Below are 16781 nucleotides of genomic sequence, written 5' to 3'. Positions count from 1 at the left end.
TAGTATATATGTCTGAGATGCCTATCTGAAGTCTGATAAAGAGCCTGATTCTGCAGCTGCTCCATGCCCAGAATTCCCATTGATTTCAAAAGAAGTTCCTCACATTGAACAGGACTTTTATGATTTCCTTTGGGTCCACTACTACCCTGCTATTTCTTTACCCTGCCCCCAACCCCCCGCCCCACCCCCAGGATGGCTCTGCAGTGTGTGAAAGTATTGAAATATAGACTGTAGTTCTTAGCAGTTCATTTTGCCAATAGGCCATTGTGAGGGGTGGAAACTAATACCGTTGTGTGCTCAAAGCAGAATGGGCAGATTGAATTCAGATTGCAAAAGTCACTGTCAAGGTTGACTGGCCCAATATTTTATTAACTTTTTGTGGTGTCTTGTATTACCTGTTTGTAAAGTCCCTATAAGTCTTAAATTTATTTTATTTTATTTTTGTTACTGTTCCAGTTCACTTTAAAAAAATATCAGTATCATCAGATCAACACTTGTGAGCCTACAATACTAGAGCTGTGTGTTCATAGTCCAATTCACATGTCTGGCCCTGGGATAAAAAGGAAAAACAACATGAGCAGACCAGCACTCTTGAGCAACCTGTGCAGCTCTGGCCACGTTCAACCCTTACAAACCAGTATATGTAGTCAAACATTCCTGAGCAACCCTATAGTCACCAGGGACACTCATGTCCAACCAACAATAACATTCAGTATGCACATAAGCAATAGAGGAAAACAAAGATCTACAATAAACAAATGTCAGTTTCCAGCTTCTAAGTGCGTTAGGGGCTGCAGTGCAGAAAGGGTCATAACTCAGAAGTGAGTCAACCCGATTCTCCTCTCATACTAATTTTATACTAGTGTAACTCCATTGGCTTCAATGATATTACTCCTTTTTCATGCCAGCATAAATGAGAGCAGAATTAAGCTCAATATGTTATTCCAAAGAACATGAAAAATATCCCTTAAAATTGTAGAAATTTGGCTGCCAACATCCATATTCTGTAGGTTAGACTCTACTCTGCTAAGGCCTCACTGTTCTGGAGACATAAAAGGCCAGAAACAATCTCCAGGAAATAACTCCCACACCGTGGTGGCATAGATGACTTTTGCCACACTGCCACCACCACATCCTGCAGCATGAGATCACATCAGAGGAATGATTAATGGTAGGAGGGGTCATGGCCAAAGTTCTCTGTGCTCAGGCTATTCTGAACTACATAGCAGCCCACTGACAGACATGAAGAGGCTGCAATATCTTAAAATAGCCCCTAGGGTTGCTGAAATTTACACTGGAGTCTACATCAGTTTCCAGAGCACTGTATAATATGGAAGACTAGAATCTGCCAGGCACAAAAAATGGCTTACAGCCACTTTTTGTCTACTCACCGCCCTTTGCCCCTCCACTCCCGGGATATGCATTCTGAAAAAAATAGCACAGAAGCTGGCCTTGTCACTTGTTCAGCCAGTGACGCAGTCCATTGTACTAATAAATTGTATATTTGTGTGGTGCCTTTTTAAAATATGCATTTATTTCAAATAGAGAAGAAAATTGGTAAGTGAAACCATGAGTCCAGCTTTGATGTGAGAGGCAGCTTCACAGGTATCAAATCACAAATCAGAAAATACAAATACTACAGGAAAAGGAAGTCATAAGCAGTATAAAATATAATATCCCAGATGGACTGAAATAAGAGATCAGTGGTCATTAGTCATATTTGTGAAGATGCTTAACGTAGCATTCAAGATTAGAGAACATAATTGATTTTGTGGTGTCTCCAATGCCACTGGAAAGCAGATGTGTGCTGTGAAAAAGTACTGATTCATTCCAAAAGATGGATAATCAATAGAAAATATTCCTTCTTCATATAGGGTTGGTTAAGAAGATAAAATACAGCAGATATTAATGTATAGGTGAGTAAACCTCTTTCACATCTGCATCTATCTGACCTCTGTGTTTTGTAACAAGTATGGGCAATATCATTTTGAGACATGATTTTGCTATTGGCTCTCAAAAGACTCATTCATGGATTTTAGTGCTTATGAAAGGGACCTGGAGTCTGACATGTCCTCTATCTATAGAACAGGTACAGCACAAATAGTGGTAGTGCAGGCTTCCAAGGCACATCTTTCTGCCAAGGTGCCTTAAATCTTCTGTAAAGAATCCATGTATGACAGACAAAACAATCAGGCATAATTTAAAAAAATAACTAGTGATTATGGGTATCTCCACTTTTGGGTACCTCACTTGAGACATTTATGTTGTAGTAGCCAGGCAAGGTACTAACAAACTTTAACAGGACTTTATTTTTTAAAGTGGAAACCTCTTTACCAAGTTGCTGTTGCAACCTCAGTAGCTCTCCCTCAGCCTCTTCAACTCCTCCCGGCTCCTTCCTTTTTCCTGTCCTTTCAGACTCCCAACAGCCAGTGCTCCCAATTCTAATAATTACAAGCAACATCTAAACACCACAATTTAAGAAAGATGTGGACAAATTGGAGAGGGGCCAGAGGGGAGCAACAAAAATGATAAAAGGGTTAGAAAACTTGATCTATGGGGAAAGATTAAAAACACTGGACATGCTTAGTCTTGAGAAAAGAAGACTGAGCGGGGACCTGATAACTGCCTTCAAATATGTTAAGGGCTGTTATAAAGAAGATGATGATCGATTGTTCTCTGTGTCTATTGAAGGTAGGATAAGAAGTAATGGGCTTAATCTGCAGGAAGGGAGATTCAGGTTAGATATTAGGAAAAACTTTCCAACTATAATGATATTTAAACTCCAGAATAGGCTTCTAAGGGAGGTTGCGGAATCCCGGTCATTGGAGGCTTTTAAGAACAGGTTGGACAAACACCTCTCAAGGATGGCCTAGGTTTACTTGGTCCAGCCTCAGCACAGGCGGATGGACTAGATGGCCTCTCAAAGTTCCTTCCAGCCCTACATTTCTATGATTCTATTATTTTTTAAAGGGAACTGACTTCTGAGAAATTGCTAAGCACCAGCCCTCTGAAAATCAGGCCCCATTGCCATTAAGGCATCTCAGTTTGGGCCTCAAAAATTGAGACTCCCAAACTCACTAGTCACTTTTTGATAAATATAGGCCCCAATTACTTTATAAACCTCCATCTCTGACACTCACCTATATCTGTAGGGTGGGGGCAGTAGGCCGACATACAGGACTCTATACCACATGAGCCAATAAACTTCTTTACCTCATAGCAGTAGTAGGTACCTTAGTCTCTTTGTGGTGTACTCATAAACACAAAGCTAGCATGTTACACCGTCACATGTTGAGAAGGTAGTTCAAACTCCAAGAATCTTCATTTCTTGGTCCATCTCCTGAGACTGCCACAGGGGCCAATCACTGCTTTCTGAATGGTATAGTTTTAAGATGTTGATATTTGTATGATGTAGACAGTACTAAGAACAATTTGGCCTGATTTCAATGGTAATAAGCACCAGAGTTGTTGGGAGCTGCTGGTGCTCAAAACCTTTGCAAATCAGGTCAAATTTAATCAGGCCACCAAACATCAACTGGTGATTTGAACCAGTGCCCTGGAGATGAAAGGGGTTCTACCTCCTTACAAGCGCTCTTTATCCTCCGGTTCCCCCATGATTCTGATGCTATAAGTATATGTGGAAAGTGAAACCCAGCCAAGGAATTAAGCTAATCCAAAATCACAGGAGACTTGTTGGGCTGTTTTTTAACATGGCCTCAATTTTTCCACCCACCATTTTGTGTCAAATGTTAATGAAGGCAGTGAAAAGAGACAAGAACTAAGAGGTTGGTGAGAGTTAATTTTTGCAGTTGACTTTGAAGTCAAGGATGGGGAGCTAGAATTTGAAGCAGAGGATGTGAGGAAGCCAGTGGAGAGACTTGAAGAAGGGCTGAACATGGTCAGAGCAAGGTGGATGAATTTAAACAGAGATCAGATGTCATTTCTAAATGAAGCAGTAGGAGATTCCAAGAAAAGTAAAAGAGTTTTTAGCTGTGCTATAGTGCCTGCAATGCCGTATGGAGTGAGGGGCTGGAGTGGGCTTTTGGGCTTCAGGGAGAATCTTCATATGTGTTTGTATAAGGACTACCACAGCAGTGCCCTGATCCTGCCTGGGGCTTTTTGCTTTACTATAATGTAAATGTTGACAAATACTCATGATTTGAATGAAAGGAACTGAAAAAATGTAAGGTGATTGTCATTAAATTGTTTGCACAGCTAAAAAACTGTCTGAGACATACAAATCCAAAGTCTATTTCTAAGAACTTTATTTAAAACCAATTTTAAAAATAAAGAAACTGGGATACAAGAAGTAACAATAAAAACCGTAGACAAATGCTGTGTTACAATGCACTGAAAACATCTTATTCAAATCAGAAATTATGGTGTTGCAAATATCTAGGGTCTGATTCTGAAGTCCTTTACTCCAGCATAAATCAGGACTGATTCCATTAAAGTCAATGGCGATTATCCTATGGGGGGAAAAATGGTCTGAGACCAGAATCAGGACCGTAGATACAACATTTCACAGCACAACAACTGAATATGCCTTTAATAAATCCTTAAGAAACTTTAAACAAAGGAAGATATAGAATTTGATTTGTATAAAAAACAGCACGAGTTCAATACAGTTTTCAGAACAAGAAAACCATTGCCCACAAAGTAATCATTTGAGGTGTTTACACTAATTATTAGAGTAGAAAAAAATGTGATTTTTGAAAGCATAAAATGAATACAAGTGTCTCCACTTGTTTAAAGCCACTTCAAAATCAAACAGCTTCATGATAGGTCATTTCTCAAATATGGAGAGAAAACACAGTGCACCTTTTAGCAATCAAGAATCACTTGCATTCACATGCACGCCTGTGTGTCTGTAGTATTGTTTTTCTAGTCTCTGTGTACAAAAGCTTCACTTGCAGCAGGTGTTTAGCATTTGAATTGTTTGGTTTAATGAGTTCAACACTCTCAAGCAGAAAGTCTCTTGATTTAAATAACATGACAACAACGGAAAAAAGAGATGAAACTAAATTCAAGTTCGTTAAAAAAAATAAAAATAACAATTGCCTTTCTGATGAATGCCAGCCAAACTGTACATAGTTGCTAGTATTTGTAATACGTCTTGCTGGCTTAATAGTGTAACTTGTTCCACATGGTTATTTCACAAAAGAATATGTTTAAATTCCATTGCACTCCTAAGTCCCAGTCTATGTACTGTTCCGTGTACTGAACTTCCCCAGAGTATGTGCCCAGTCTTGTAAATCCTTAAGTGCATGAGTAATCCTTGCTTGGTCCTGTTGAAGTCAATGAGTCAAAACCCACTTGCTTTTACATAAGCAGTTTGTTGAAGTCATTTTTTGATTTGAGAATTTCAGTAAAAGTACTGAGATAATTTGCGCAAAAGGAGCAGAATTTGGCCCACTGACTTGGATGGAACTACATGTGTGAGTAAGGACTACATGTGGGTGAAATTCACTCCTGTGTAGTGTAACCAGATAGCAAGCGTAAAAAATCGGGACAGGGGTGGGAGGAAATAGGTGCCTATATAAGAAAAAGCCCCCAAAATTGAGACTGTCCCTATAAAATCGGGACATCTGGTCACCCTACTCCTGTGCAGAGGGCTAGCATACACTACTTAAATCCCATTTGAACCCTACTTTAAGGACTAGTCTTAAATGTTGCATTTGCCTTATGCTGGCCCTCAGCAAAGGGATGAATTTCACCATGAGTGAGGGTTGCTAGATTGGGCGCTGTGGTAATGAAACAGATTCAAGTATAAAACACACGGTATATGATAATCACAGCAAATAAACATGCAAAAAAATGGATACAGCATATTTGCATGATGAAATATTTCCAAAACAAACCAAAAATATTGTTTGAGTTGGTTTCTGAATGTATTAGAAAAGATTGCTACATTATGTAAAACTGACATTTATACATTATGGAAAATATCTGTTATAGTCTATAAAGAGTTAAAAAATTGATCTGGGAAGAAAAAGAATTAAAATGATCAAAATCAGCACTATGCTATAAATGGAAAATTATACTGCAACATATATAAAAGGCACCATTTTTTGCAGTGCTTCTGAAAAATTATTTGGAAGCATGTAGTTTCCAAAAAAACCTGTATTAAATATTGGCAACCCAAAGTTCTGATGGAATGCTTAAAGTTTGTTTAAGGAAATGATATGAAGTGTGAAATCTAAATTATAAAACTCTTTTATGAGAAGTAGATATTGTATCCAATAAAATCAGAATAATCAGTCAGAATAACACTAAAATATATTTAGGAATTACTAGCACTTAATTCTCCCTATAAATTGTCTATATATGGTAAATACCAAATTCTAAAAGATACAGTATATAATCACAACTAAAAACTACTACAAAAGATAAAAACTATTAGCTCTTTCCAGTTTAATTGCCAATGAGCCAAATCTAATGTCAAAACAGAAAATAAAAGCAGAATTGAATTGCTTAAAAAAAAAAACCATGTGCAGTAGTTATTTGTGCATTTCATCCTGTGTCATATATAATTCTCCAAATAGTAAAATACCTCAGCTAATCATTGCGTAATGAGCATTCAGTGTGGGATTATCAAAAGTGCATAAGTGTTCAGGAGCATAACTCCCAGTCACTTAGGTACTTTTGAATTATATTTCCTGAAGAATTTATCTGATTAATTTTATAATTAAAAAAAATATTATTCAATCAATTAAAAAACAGTCTCCCAAATTTGGACCCCAACCAGCAAGGCGTTTAAGCACATGCTTAACTTTAATCCTCCAAGTAGACATACTGAGTTTAATGGGACAATTCACATGTTTAAAATTAAGCATGTGCTTAAGTGCTTTGCCACATCAGGGTCATAAAACTATGCTATTAATTTAATGAGTATGTTCAGGAATAATTTGGTTGCCAAATTTCACAACATTTTTAATAAATATTCAACTAATATGTTAAAATCATTTTACCCATGGTCACTATTAAAGACTGGATATTTATCACCTGTAAGAGTCAAGTTTTCTGTGCTATCTGATCTATTTTTATTATATATATAAGGCATCTAGCAATATCAGTGTACAAGAAAATTGCCACCATTTAAATGATGCCCCTAGTACAATGTAAACTATTCTTATGAGCTGTCTAAATATTGACATAATAATGCTTAGCACTTAAATAGCAATTTCATTTTCAAAGCAGTTCACCATTATTGACTAAATAATTATCTCAACTTGCCTGTGAGATAGGTAAAAACTATTTCCATTTTATAGGCATGGAAACTGAGGCAGAGAAATTAAATGACATGCTCCAGACAGCAGTGTCCATATCAGAACCAGGACTAGAACACAATAAAAGGTTCCCTTAGTCTGTGAAATATACCCTATAGAAGAGCATAATAGCAATATACAGTACTGGGGAACTACTATAGGCCAGATCCTTGGCTGCTGTATATAAGTGTAGCTTCATTAAGGTCAATAGGGGAAATTCTGCCTCTGTTGAAGTCAATATGAATTGTGACAGTGTGTTCATTGGATTTCACCCAGTGGAGCTAAGATGATATACACCAGTTAGGATCTAATCTTGGAAGTACAGATTGCCTATTGAACAAAATGCCTTGTGGGTGCCAGCTGTTAGCAAAGTTTATAACAAAGCTTGAAAGTATACAATGTACAGAGACAAAAAATTTCATTTTAAGGTCTGATTTCAAAGCTTATGCACAAGCTTGCATTGTAGAACAAATTGACTAGGTTATAATTATTATTTTAAAATACTGACTAATTTTTCTCTGTGCTTGTACAGTATCTAGCACAATGAGCCCCACACCTGACTGGTCTCTAGGCACTACCACAATATAAATGTTAAATAAAATAATAATATTTTAAACTGTTGGTGAGGTCAACCTTTGGAGCTTGACTCAATGTGTTATACAAAAAATACTGACTCTGTACTTCAGAATCGTCTAAATGTCTCCATGTTGAACCTTTACTTTTAAGAAGCAAGAGGCCATCAATTAAAAAAAGGAAAACTATTCTTAAATAGCAAATAAAATGCAATGATGCAAACAGAAAAAAAAACATCTTCACTTTCTTTGTAACTGTCATAACTCTTCTGAATCCTCTTCATTTCACACATATCACATAGTCTAAAAACTTTGGTTCACTTTGGCTATTTATTAAACAATAATTTGAGACCAAAGTAAATTAATCACCTTTCTTTCCACTTTTACCTCACAAAATGGCTGGAAAATGACACCAACCAGTTACTCTGCATTACCATTTTCTGGAAACTACCATCCAGATGTTTACCAAACTCCTCTGAGCAGGGACAGATTCCCTTTAACACTCAGTGTAAAAGTGATATTTGCAGGCCTTACTGCACCCTGTCTAGGAAGACTTAATTGCAAACCCAATTCAAATTATCGTTATGTTTAGAATTCCATAGAATCAGTCATTTCTAAAGAGTCTTCCAATGGCAGAGAGTCTTCAAAACTCTGCCCTGGATCGATTGTGAAGCCCTGGCTTTTCAGTGTATTATGGGCATTCATGAACTTCTGCAGGTACTTAGAGGTATACAGCCAGTGGTGCTTCAAGACATCCTCCATTTCATAGCATTTTGACTGCCTAGCATTCATTTTTCGGAAACGCCTAAATAATTTGTTCCCAGACTCGTTCCCTTCACTTGCCCAGGCACCAATGGAGCCATCTCTTTCAATAATTTCAGGAACATGAGCAAGAGTTTTGTGAAAATAATTTGTAATCTTGCCTTCATATCTGTACTTGAACTTTGTGGACAGGAGTTCAGCAAAACGTTGTGAATTGAAGCTATACTGACACAGCAATTCTGGGCACTCTTTGGCTGGGCATGAAGACCTCCACACTGGTTTCATCTTAAGGTAAAGGTCCATCAGTTCTCTTAGTGCATCATGCCTTTCCTCACACTTTATTAATTCACATACTGCTTCCACTGTCTCTTTGGTCATAAGCTTTCTAGCAAAGTTTCCATTCATCCTCATTATGGGCTTCAGGTTCATCTTCTTCCTAAGGTGCTTGTCAAGAGTCGACTGCCACCTCTTCCTCTCTTCTTTAGATATGTCAGGGTTCTTGTACACCTCACCTATCTCAAACTGGAATATCTTGTAGAACTCAGCCGCATTGCCGATGTCACAATGCAATGCATCTATGGAAGGAACAGTCTCAATAAAAGGTTTGGCAGAAACACCCTTCACTCTGTCACGTAACTCATCAACAGATTCATTATATGGGTTGGACCTCCATACCTCATACCGCTCCAGGTTTTCAGCATGACTTCTTGTTATGGAGTGGAGGACCAAGTTCTGAGAGGCTTCCAGGCGGGTTGCATCACAAAGGGTGCATATGTAAGTAGAGCCTGAGGCTTCAAGGCCTTCCACTTCACGGACAAGTTTCTCATCATACCCTGTACCCCTAAAGATGAATTTGAATGTTCTGAGGATGCCTCCCATTTCAAGAAGCAGAACGCTGCTTTTCATGGTCTCTCTTTCTGCTATGAGAGGGCTCAGGATGGCTGTCAGAGTCTCATGATCCGATTCATCAGCCAGCATAAGGCACAAGGGCTTGCAACACAGCTCTGAATTGGGCTTGACTTCTTCAAAGAGCCTTATGTTTTCTTTACCATGAGCTATAGTGATGTTCATGAGTGTGAAGGAAAATCGAACTGCCTTTTCAGGGACAGCTGGTCCACTTCCATGCTTCTCGCTGACATCTCCCATCCCATCACAAGACTCCTTCACTACAACAGTGAATGGGCCATTCAAGTAGTCATCCAGATCTTGTGCTTTCATGCCTTCCAAAATGTCTTCCTCCAAGTCCATTAAGGCAGAAACCAAGGCTGCATCATATCGAAACCTCTTGGCAATCGTGTCTACTGGGTAGTCATCAACTGAGTGTGGCAGGCCTGACAGCCCATCTATAATTCCCACCTCTGTATTAGTGGACACATTTTTCAAAGGGGGTTTCCACTCAAATGGATGATAACCTGGCAAGAGTGCCTTCTCAGCAGTGCGGAGAGCATGCAATGGTTGGAAGATCTGCCTCCCAGTTATAGCTTTTACCGTTCTGTACATTTTATGGTACTGGCTACAGCTGAGAAAGGTGTTGACTCGGATTGCCAGGCAAACAGCTGGGTGAAGCCCTGATCCCTTTCCTTGCATTATAGCTTCCAACTCATCTGCTTGTCTGTGTTCATTTCTTGCTCTCAGAGCCAGCAGGAACAAAGTTAGGCACACAGCCTTTATATCACCTCCTTCTTCTTTCTCAGCAAAAGCTTTGACTTGAAGCTTAAGTTCTCTCAGACGATGCTTTTGCGCTCTCCTGGTCAATGAGAGTAAGTGTTGCCTCGGTCGGCCACCTTTATTTACGTGCGTGTAAATCTCTTTCCTTTTCACCTCTTTGTGACTGGACAAATGATGGCAGTATTTGCCCAGCAAAACCTCCTCATCACATTCTTTCACAGGGCATCGCACAGCCAGGGAATTGAGAATGTTCAGGAAGGATTTCACTGGACTCACCAGGTCGGTAGGGAAGCAAGGGTATCGGCAGGTGGGACAATAGCTGCCCATAACTTTGAGGCACTTAAGGATGCAGGTTCTACAGAATAAGTGGCTACATGTCGTTTCCACTGGGTCTGCCAGAATATGGTCACAGACCTGGCAAGAGATGGACTTAACGAAATCTGCAGGGTAGTCAACTGCTAGAAGTTTGGTGCTAAGATGTATCTTCTTGCAGTTGGCAATCTTTTTCATAAGGTTTTTGTTGTTCACCTGTACTTGTTTTTTTACACCTTTAGTTTTTCGGGCACGTTCTGCAACGATCTTGAGCCTTTTGCCCAGCTGTAAATTGGATGACTGGTTCTTTCTCTTGACCCCACAACGAGCAGTACAACAAACAGTGCAGTTTGGGGAGTGGGACTTCCACTCCATGGTGCTGTTCCTCGGGAAATACACTTCACATGGGGCGTTGCTGAACTTTCTGTGGATGATGCTCCAGCAGTTGTGACAAAACCGAGTGGGGTGGATTGTGTCGATATCTCCTCGCACGTCAATCTTAAAAACCTTGGCAATAAGATCCGGCCAAGATGTTGCTCTTTTCTCTTTCTTTCTCAGAAGTCCCTGAGTTTCACAGTCCACTGGTCCATGCACTGGATGACTTCTCTTGTAGCGATCAGTTTTAAATGAAACTCCACAGATGCGGCAGAGCTGCTGCAGGTTTGCTTGATGAGCTGCATTCTCTTGTATTTTCAGGTTGTCAGCATCTTTTTCAAGAGCCTGCTTATTGTGATTTAAGTCTGTATCTGCCAGAAGTGGCTTTTCTGCCACTGGAACTGCCACATCCATCTGCACCAGAGTGCCATTGTCCAAAGAAGCCTCCTTCTCTGCTTTCTCTTTATTTTCCACTTGGTTGTCTCCAGAAGGTGCCTTTTCAAATGATCTCACTTTAAACAGCTTGAACTTCCATTCAGAAAATTTAGTATATGGGTACTGGATTTCTTCTGGTATGGTGTGCAGGCCCATGCTTGGTGACGTCATCACGTCCATTCTGGCAGGAACTGGATCACCTGAGGGGGAAAAAGAGAGCACTGTAGGTAAGTGAAATACTCCAAAACGAACAATGGTGAAAATGTACGAAGCATGTGGATTTTAAGAGGCATAAATCTACGATCATTAATGACTGGTAGATGCTTTCCCAAAGTATGAAATACCATAGTAGATATAAATTATGTCATGCCAATAAGATATCTGGACAATCACAACGAATAAAATTCACCCTTGTGCAGAGGGCCAGCAAAAGACCTATGCACCACTTCAGACCCAGTTATGTCCTCAGATCAGGGTTTAAAGTGAGATTTATGTGCTGCATAGGCTTTGTGCTGCCACTTTACTCAGGACTCAGGAGTAAATTTCACCCATATTGTAAAATAAGCGAATGTTTCCATGAAAGGAATTCCATGATTGAATTAAACAGACACAGGTTACAACATAGTACCATCTTAAATTGGGGGTAATAATAGAGTAATGAAATGGCTAGTGTATGTATGCCATTGCCCTCTACTGGACAGAATTGAAACAGATCTGCTGTGTGTCATAGGCTCTATACGGCTAACAACTAAAGGAGAGTTTCCTTTAGTTCAAGTGGTAGGAGCCTAGGCTTTTGGATGAAAAATATTTGATTCTATTGCCACATTTACTGTAAAGATCTGAGTGTGTGACAACTGTTAATGCTCAGAGAGCCACATTTGGTACGACTAAAGATACTGGGAGAGACATTAAAGTATGGATGGGACTTGTGCAAATGCAATAGATTTTCACCAGTTTTCAAGTACCTCTAGTTACAAATAAAATCAATTTGGTGACCTCAGTGTAAACTGAGATATTTACCCACACAGCAAAGTTGCCGTAGAACACTGCACAATTGGTAACCTTTGCCCAGGCTGGAAATGGAATCAAGGAGAAGGGTACTGAGACGTAAGGTACACTGGCAGGCCTGCGTAAAGGATGCTTGCACTATGCTTTCTACACTCCCCTGACCCCAAACACTCCTTTGCCTGTATGTTGCCTATTGAGATTATAAACTCTTTTGGGTGAGGTCTATCTACTTATATGTTCATAAAGCACCTTACACATTTTGGGTGTAATAAAAATACACAGTAATACTGATTAACATGCATACTCTGATTTTATCCAGAAGGGGATGGGATTAAACTATTGAGTGCTCATGACAGGTACTAGATTGAGATCCCTAAAAATGGCCGTCCCTCTGTTTATCTACAGGACAGAAGCAGCATAGGTAGGGGCACTGTACACTTCCCCACACAGCCCTACTGATGTGCCTCAGCCCTGATCCTGATGTGGACAAGTGGCCATAGAAAGTGCACTGAGACCACCAACTCACTTCACACACCACAGGACAGCTAACAACTAACAGATAGCAGCATCCAATCCTCCAACCTTTACTGCTCACACCTATATCCATGTTCACACAGGTAGTCCTACTGAAGTCAATGGAACTATTTGAGTGAGTAAGGACTATGATATCTGATGACTTATGATCACTGCTTATATGGAATTGAGTTAAACTGGAGGGTGAATAGTGGAAATCCGCATCTCTCATACCATGTTTTTAAGTTGTCAACACCACTGCCACCACTTCACTTTTTAGGCCCTGATCCTGGAGTGGGATCACTAGTGCGTGGTTCCTTTAAAGGCATTCCATGCTAGCCAATCCCAATGCAGAATCATGACCTCATTTAGGGGCCCAGTTCAGAAGGCACTTAGCCACATACGACTTAAATTCAATGGAACAGATCCTCAGCTGATGTCAATGGAGCCATAACAATTTACTCCAGCTGAGGATCCACCCCAAAGGGACAACTCACATGCTTAAAGACAGGCATGTGTTTAAATACCTTGCTGAGCTGCGACCTTATTTGGAAGAGTTACATGGTTTGGACAATGGAAAATGTCTGGTCAAATTTTACATTTTGTAAAAACAATCTATCATCAAATACACCACTGATGTTGTTGCTGTGGAAACATGACATTTTATACAAATAAATATTCCCCGCTGGGGCTTGCAATTCAAACATTGCAACATTGTGCTAGTGGATGAGAGCCTGAAAATGAAATTGGCTAGGCACTGACTGGAAACAAAAGTGAAACCGACTGGCCTATTTTTCAGTGCCCAGGTGGGAGAAGTGCACAAAGTAAGCAAATGGCACAGTGTAAAGTATTTAGATTTGTTGATTTCTTTTGCTTTTAATACTCAAGTTGCAGTTAGTAACAAAAACAAAGTTAAATGTATTTTAAGAATATATTATTTTAACCTTACAGTATTTGTTTCAAATAAAGGCGCTATCTTCACTTAGCTATAGTGCTCTCTAAAACTCTAGACCACTGTATCTATTTTGAGGATGCCTGACACAAGAACACGTTCTTTTCAGTGTCTGAAATTTTGATCTGTCTTTCCTGCATTATGTTTCTGAGATTATCTCTTTTTAAAAAATATAACCTTTCAATAGAGCAATATTTCAATACAATCTTCTAAAGGCCAGCTGGAAAGGATTACTGGCTCTGATTAAGTTCCTAATCCAGAGTGACATGTCAACCTGCTCAGCTCTCGCCTTAAGAGTTTAACTTCAAAATCCTTCAAGTGGACCTTGGCAAACAAATTAAGGGTTTGTTTTCTTTCCAGCTTCTCTTAATTCTATCCCACTGAGAACAAGTTGCTTGCATTGCTATATCCACCTGCCTGCACTGCTGTGCCCCGCTGCCTACAATGCTGAATATGAGCGCCTGCACTGCCATCCCCTGCTGTCCTTTTGGGCTATAGCCTGCTGTCCTGCTTGTTTGTACCCTGCTATCTATAAAACTGTAACCTACTATCTGGTGCAGCTGTACCCAGATGTATGACTGCTGTACCTGCTGTCTTGCTTGACTGGACCCTGCTGTGGACCCTGCTGACCTAGTTGTCGAAATCTCCTACCAGCAGAGCGGTGTCCTGCTTGCCCCACAAAGTCCTGCTTGCCTATTGAGCTGTACTCTGCTGCCTGCCGAGGGACTGAATGACTTGTTGTCTTTCACTGTTTTACCCTATTCTCCTACAGTCCTTTGAGCTGCTCTATTGCCTTAAATAAATATTACAAAATGTCTTTTCCCTAGGTGACTGTCAGTCCAGAGATAAGGCCTGCCTGTCTCGTACTAGACTACTTCGCAGTGCACTAAATATCATGGAGTTACTTGTGTGGTACCTCCAAAGGTTTTACCTGGGAATACTGCACTACCTAGCTTGATAAGGCCAAATGCAGAAGCTGGGAGTTTTGCCTGAGTACGGATTTAGGATTTGGCCAACTAACCTGTGAATTATTTGGTATCTGAACTGTGCTATAAAATTATAGTTGTAGCCATGTTGGGCCCAGGATATGAGAGAGACAAGGTGGGTGAGGTAATAGCTTTTATTGGACCAACTTCAGTTGGTGAGAGGGACAAGCTTTTAAGTGACACTGAGCCCTTATTCAGGAGCTTTGTGTGGCTGGAAAGCTTGTCTCTCTCACCAACAGAAGTTGGTCCAATAAAAGCTATTACCTCACCCACCTTGTCTGTGTTATAAAAGACTGACATAATCATGTAGTGACTTTGTAACCACATACTACTTTTCTATTTAATTATCCTACTACTGCATAGTACTTATTCATCAGTTAAATGGTCAATATTTATTCTGCAAGTAACATATAAAGCTGTTGCTTGCCTATAGTCTTTTCCAAAACATTTGTCAATGGAATATCTGAGCACCTTTTACACATTAGTCAGTTTATCTTTGCAGCATACCTGTGACATAGGGAAGTATTATTATTTCCATTTTACTGATTACACACACACTAAAAATTATCCTTGGTCTTGTGATTTTGCAGCTAAAGCAGAAACCTGTTTACAGGGGCTTTCATTGAGATTCTCAGTGTCTCTAGCTGCATCATCAGCACCTCTCCAGCTTTGGAGAGCAGCCAATAAGCTATGCCCCCTAAGATTTGCTCAGGGGTATCATTTTCTAGGGGGCCACGAGGGGCAGTTGCCTCCCCTGACCTTAGTTTGTACCTAAAAAACTTTTCAGGGGTCAATATGCTTCATTATGTCTTCTACTTTTTGCCCCCCACAGACTTTGCAGGATATAATATAATCACATCTAATGTTCTATATGCTGATACAACTTTGGCCTTCCCAGCACATAATTTTTTCTGAAATGACACTCCTGAGTTTGCTCACTAGTTATTGTGATGAACCAGCCAGCAATAGGTATGTTCCAAATCTAGTGCAAAGTAACTAATACCTTCTTTCCTTGTCCCACCCTAGTATGATGTGTCATCTTAGTACCACACCTGATCCCAAGCCCTTTGCCTTGCTGTCAAACTGCAACTCAAATACAGCAGATGGCTCTTACTCCCTGCTGAGAAAAAGTTCAAAAATTCATTTGTTTCCTTTCAGCAAATATGTCTTAAAGAGATGAGAGACAAAGAAGCCCTATTAGGTCACTTGATCATCCATTCCACTAGTCCAGGATTGTTGCCTACAGTCTATTAATCAAATACTTTATCTAGTCTAATTCTCCAGCTCCTAAACAATGGAGCTTGAACCCGGTCCCTTGGAAGACTACTTCACAGACCTCAATGCTGGGAACATTTTCCTGACATTACTAGAAATTTGCCTTTGCTCTGTTTTTCTAATTGGGCTGCACTGAACAATCCTCCATCATGAACCCCACTCCCCAACCATCAAATACACTGGTAATTTAACTGGATCTGACAGCTGTGTTTAATGTTACCTCTTTTTAGCTTGGAAAGAAAAAGAAAATTCCCTTTCTGGCCATCTCAGAATATCTCAGGTCCTTCTGAAACAGGGTCAGATTGTCATGCTCTTACTCACACTGAGTAATACCTTACTCTGTGAGTAGCCCCACTGAAAAGAGGGGGACTGTTTGTGGAGTGAGATGCTACTTGTTGGGAGAAAGTTTATAAAATCAGATTAATGACATGTACATTAATACAGTGAAATAGTTGAATCAATTTTTGTATGTCTCACAAGCAGCTGGGTTATTGCAGTTAAGACTGTTAGCCTACCTTTCTCTCACTGCCAGTGTGTAGAGTCGTTTGTACGTCTGCTCAATTGGTTTCAAACGTCAAGATCTCTCTCAATCTCTCTCTCTCCCCCTCTCCCCTCTGATTTTTAAAGCTCACTGCAGTGCTGTTTGTCTCACCGT

At 39.9% G+C, this 16781-nt stretch overlaps 1 protein-coding gene across 1 annotated transcript; it reads right to left on the bottom strand.

The window, feature by feature from the left end:
• Positions 1–8092: 8092 nt before the first annotated feature.
• Positions 8093–16781, bottom strand: RAG1 (recombination activating 1). The gene is made up of 2 exons (XM_007055236.3): positions 16642–16781; positions 8093–11592 (listed from the first exon to the last, which is right to left on the bottom strand). The coding sequence occupies exon 2, from the start codon at positions 11570–11572 to the stop codon at positions 8429–8431; it is 3144 nt and encodes a 1047-aa protein (XP_007055298.3). The 5' UTR covers positions 11573–11592; positions 16642–16781; the 3' UTR covers positions 8093–8428.

The sequence above is a fragment of the Chelonia mydas genome, chromosome 6, assembly GCF_015237465.2.
Source record: "Chelonia mydas isolate rCheMyd1 chromosome 6, rCheMyd1.pri.v2, whole genome shotgun sequence".
Lineage (NCBI taxonomy): Eukaryota > Metazoa > Chordata > Testudines > Cheloniidae > Chelonia > Chelonia mydas.
The sequence above is the reverse complement of the archived record's forward strand: the minus strand, read 5'-3'. Positions and strand labels throughout refer to the sequence as shown.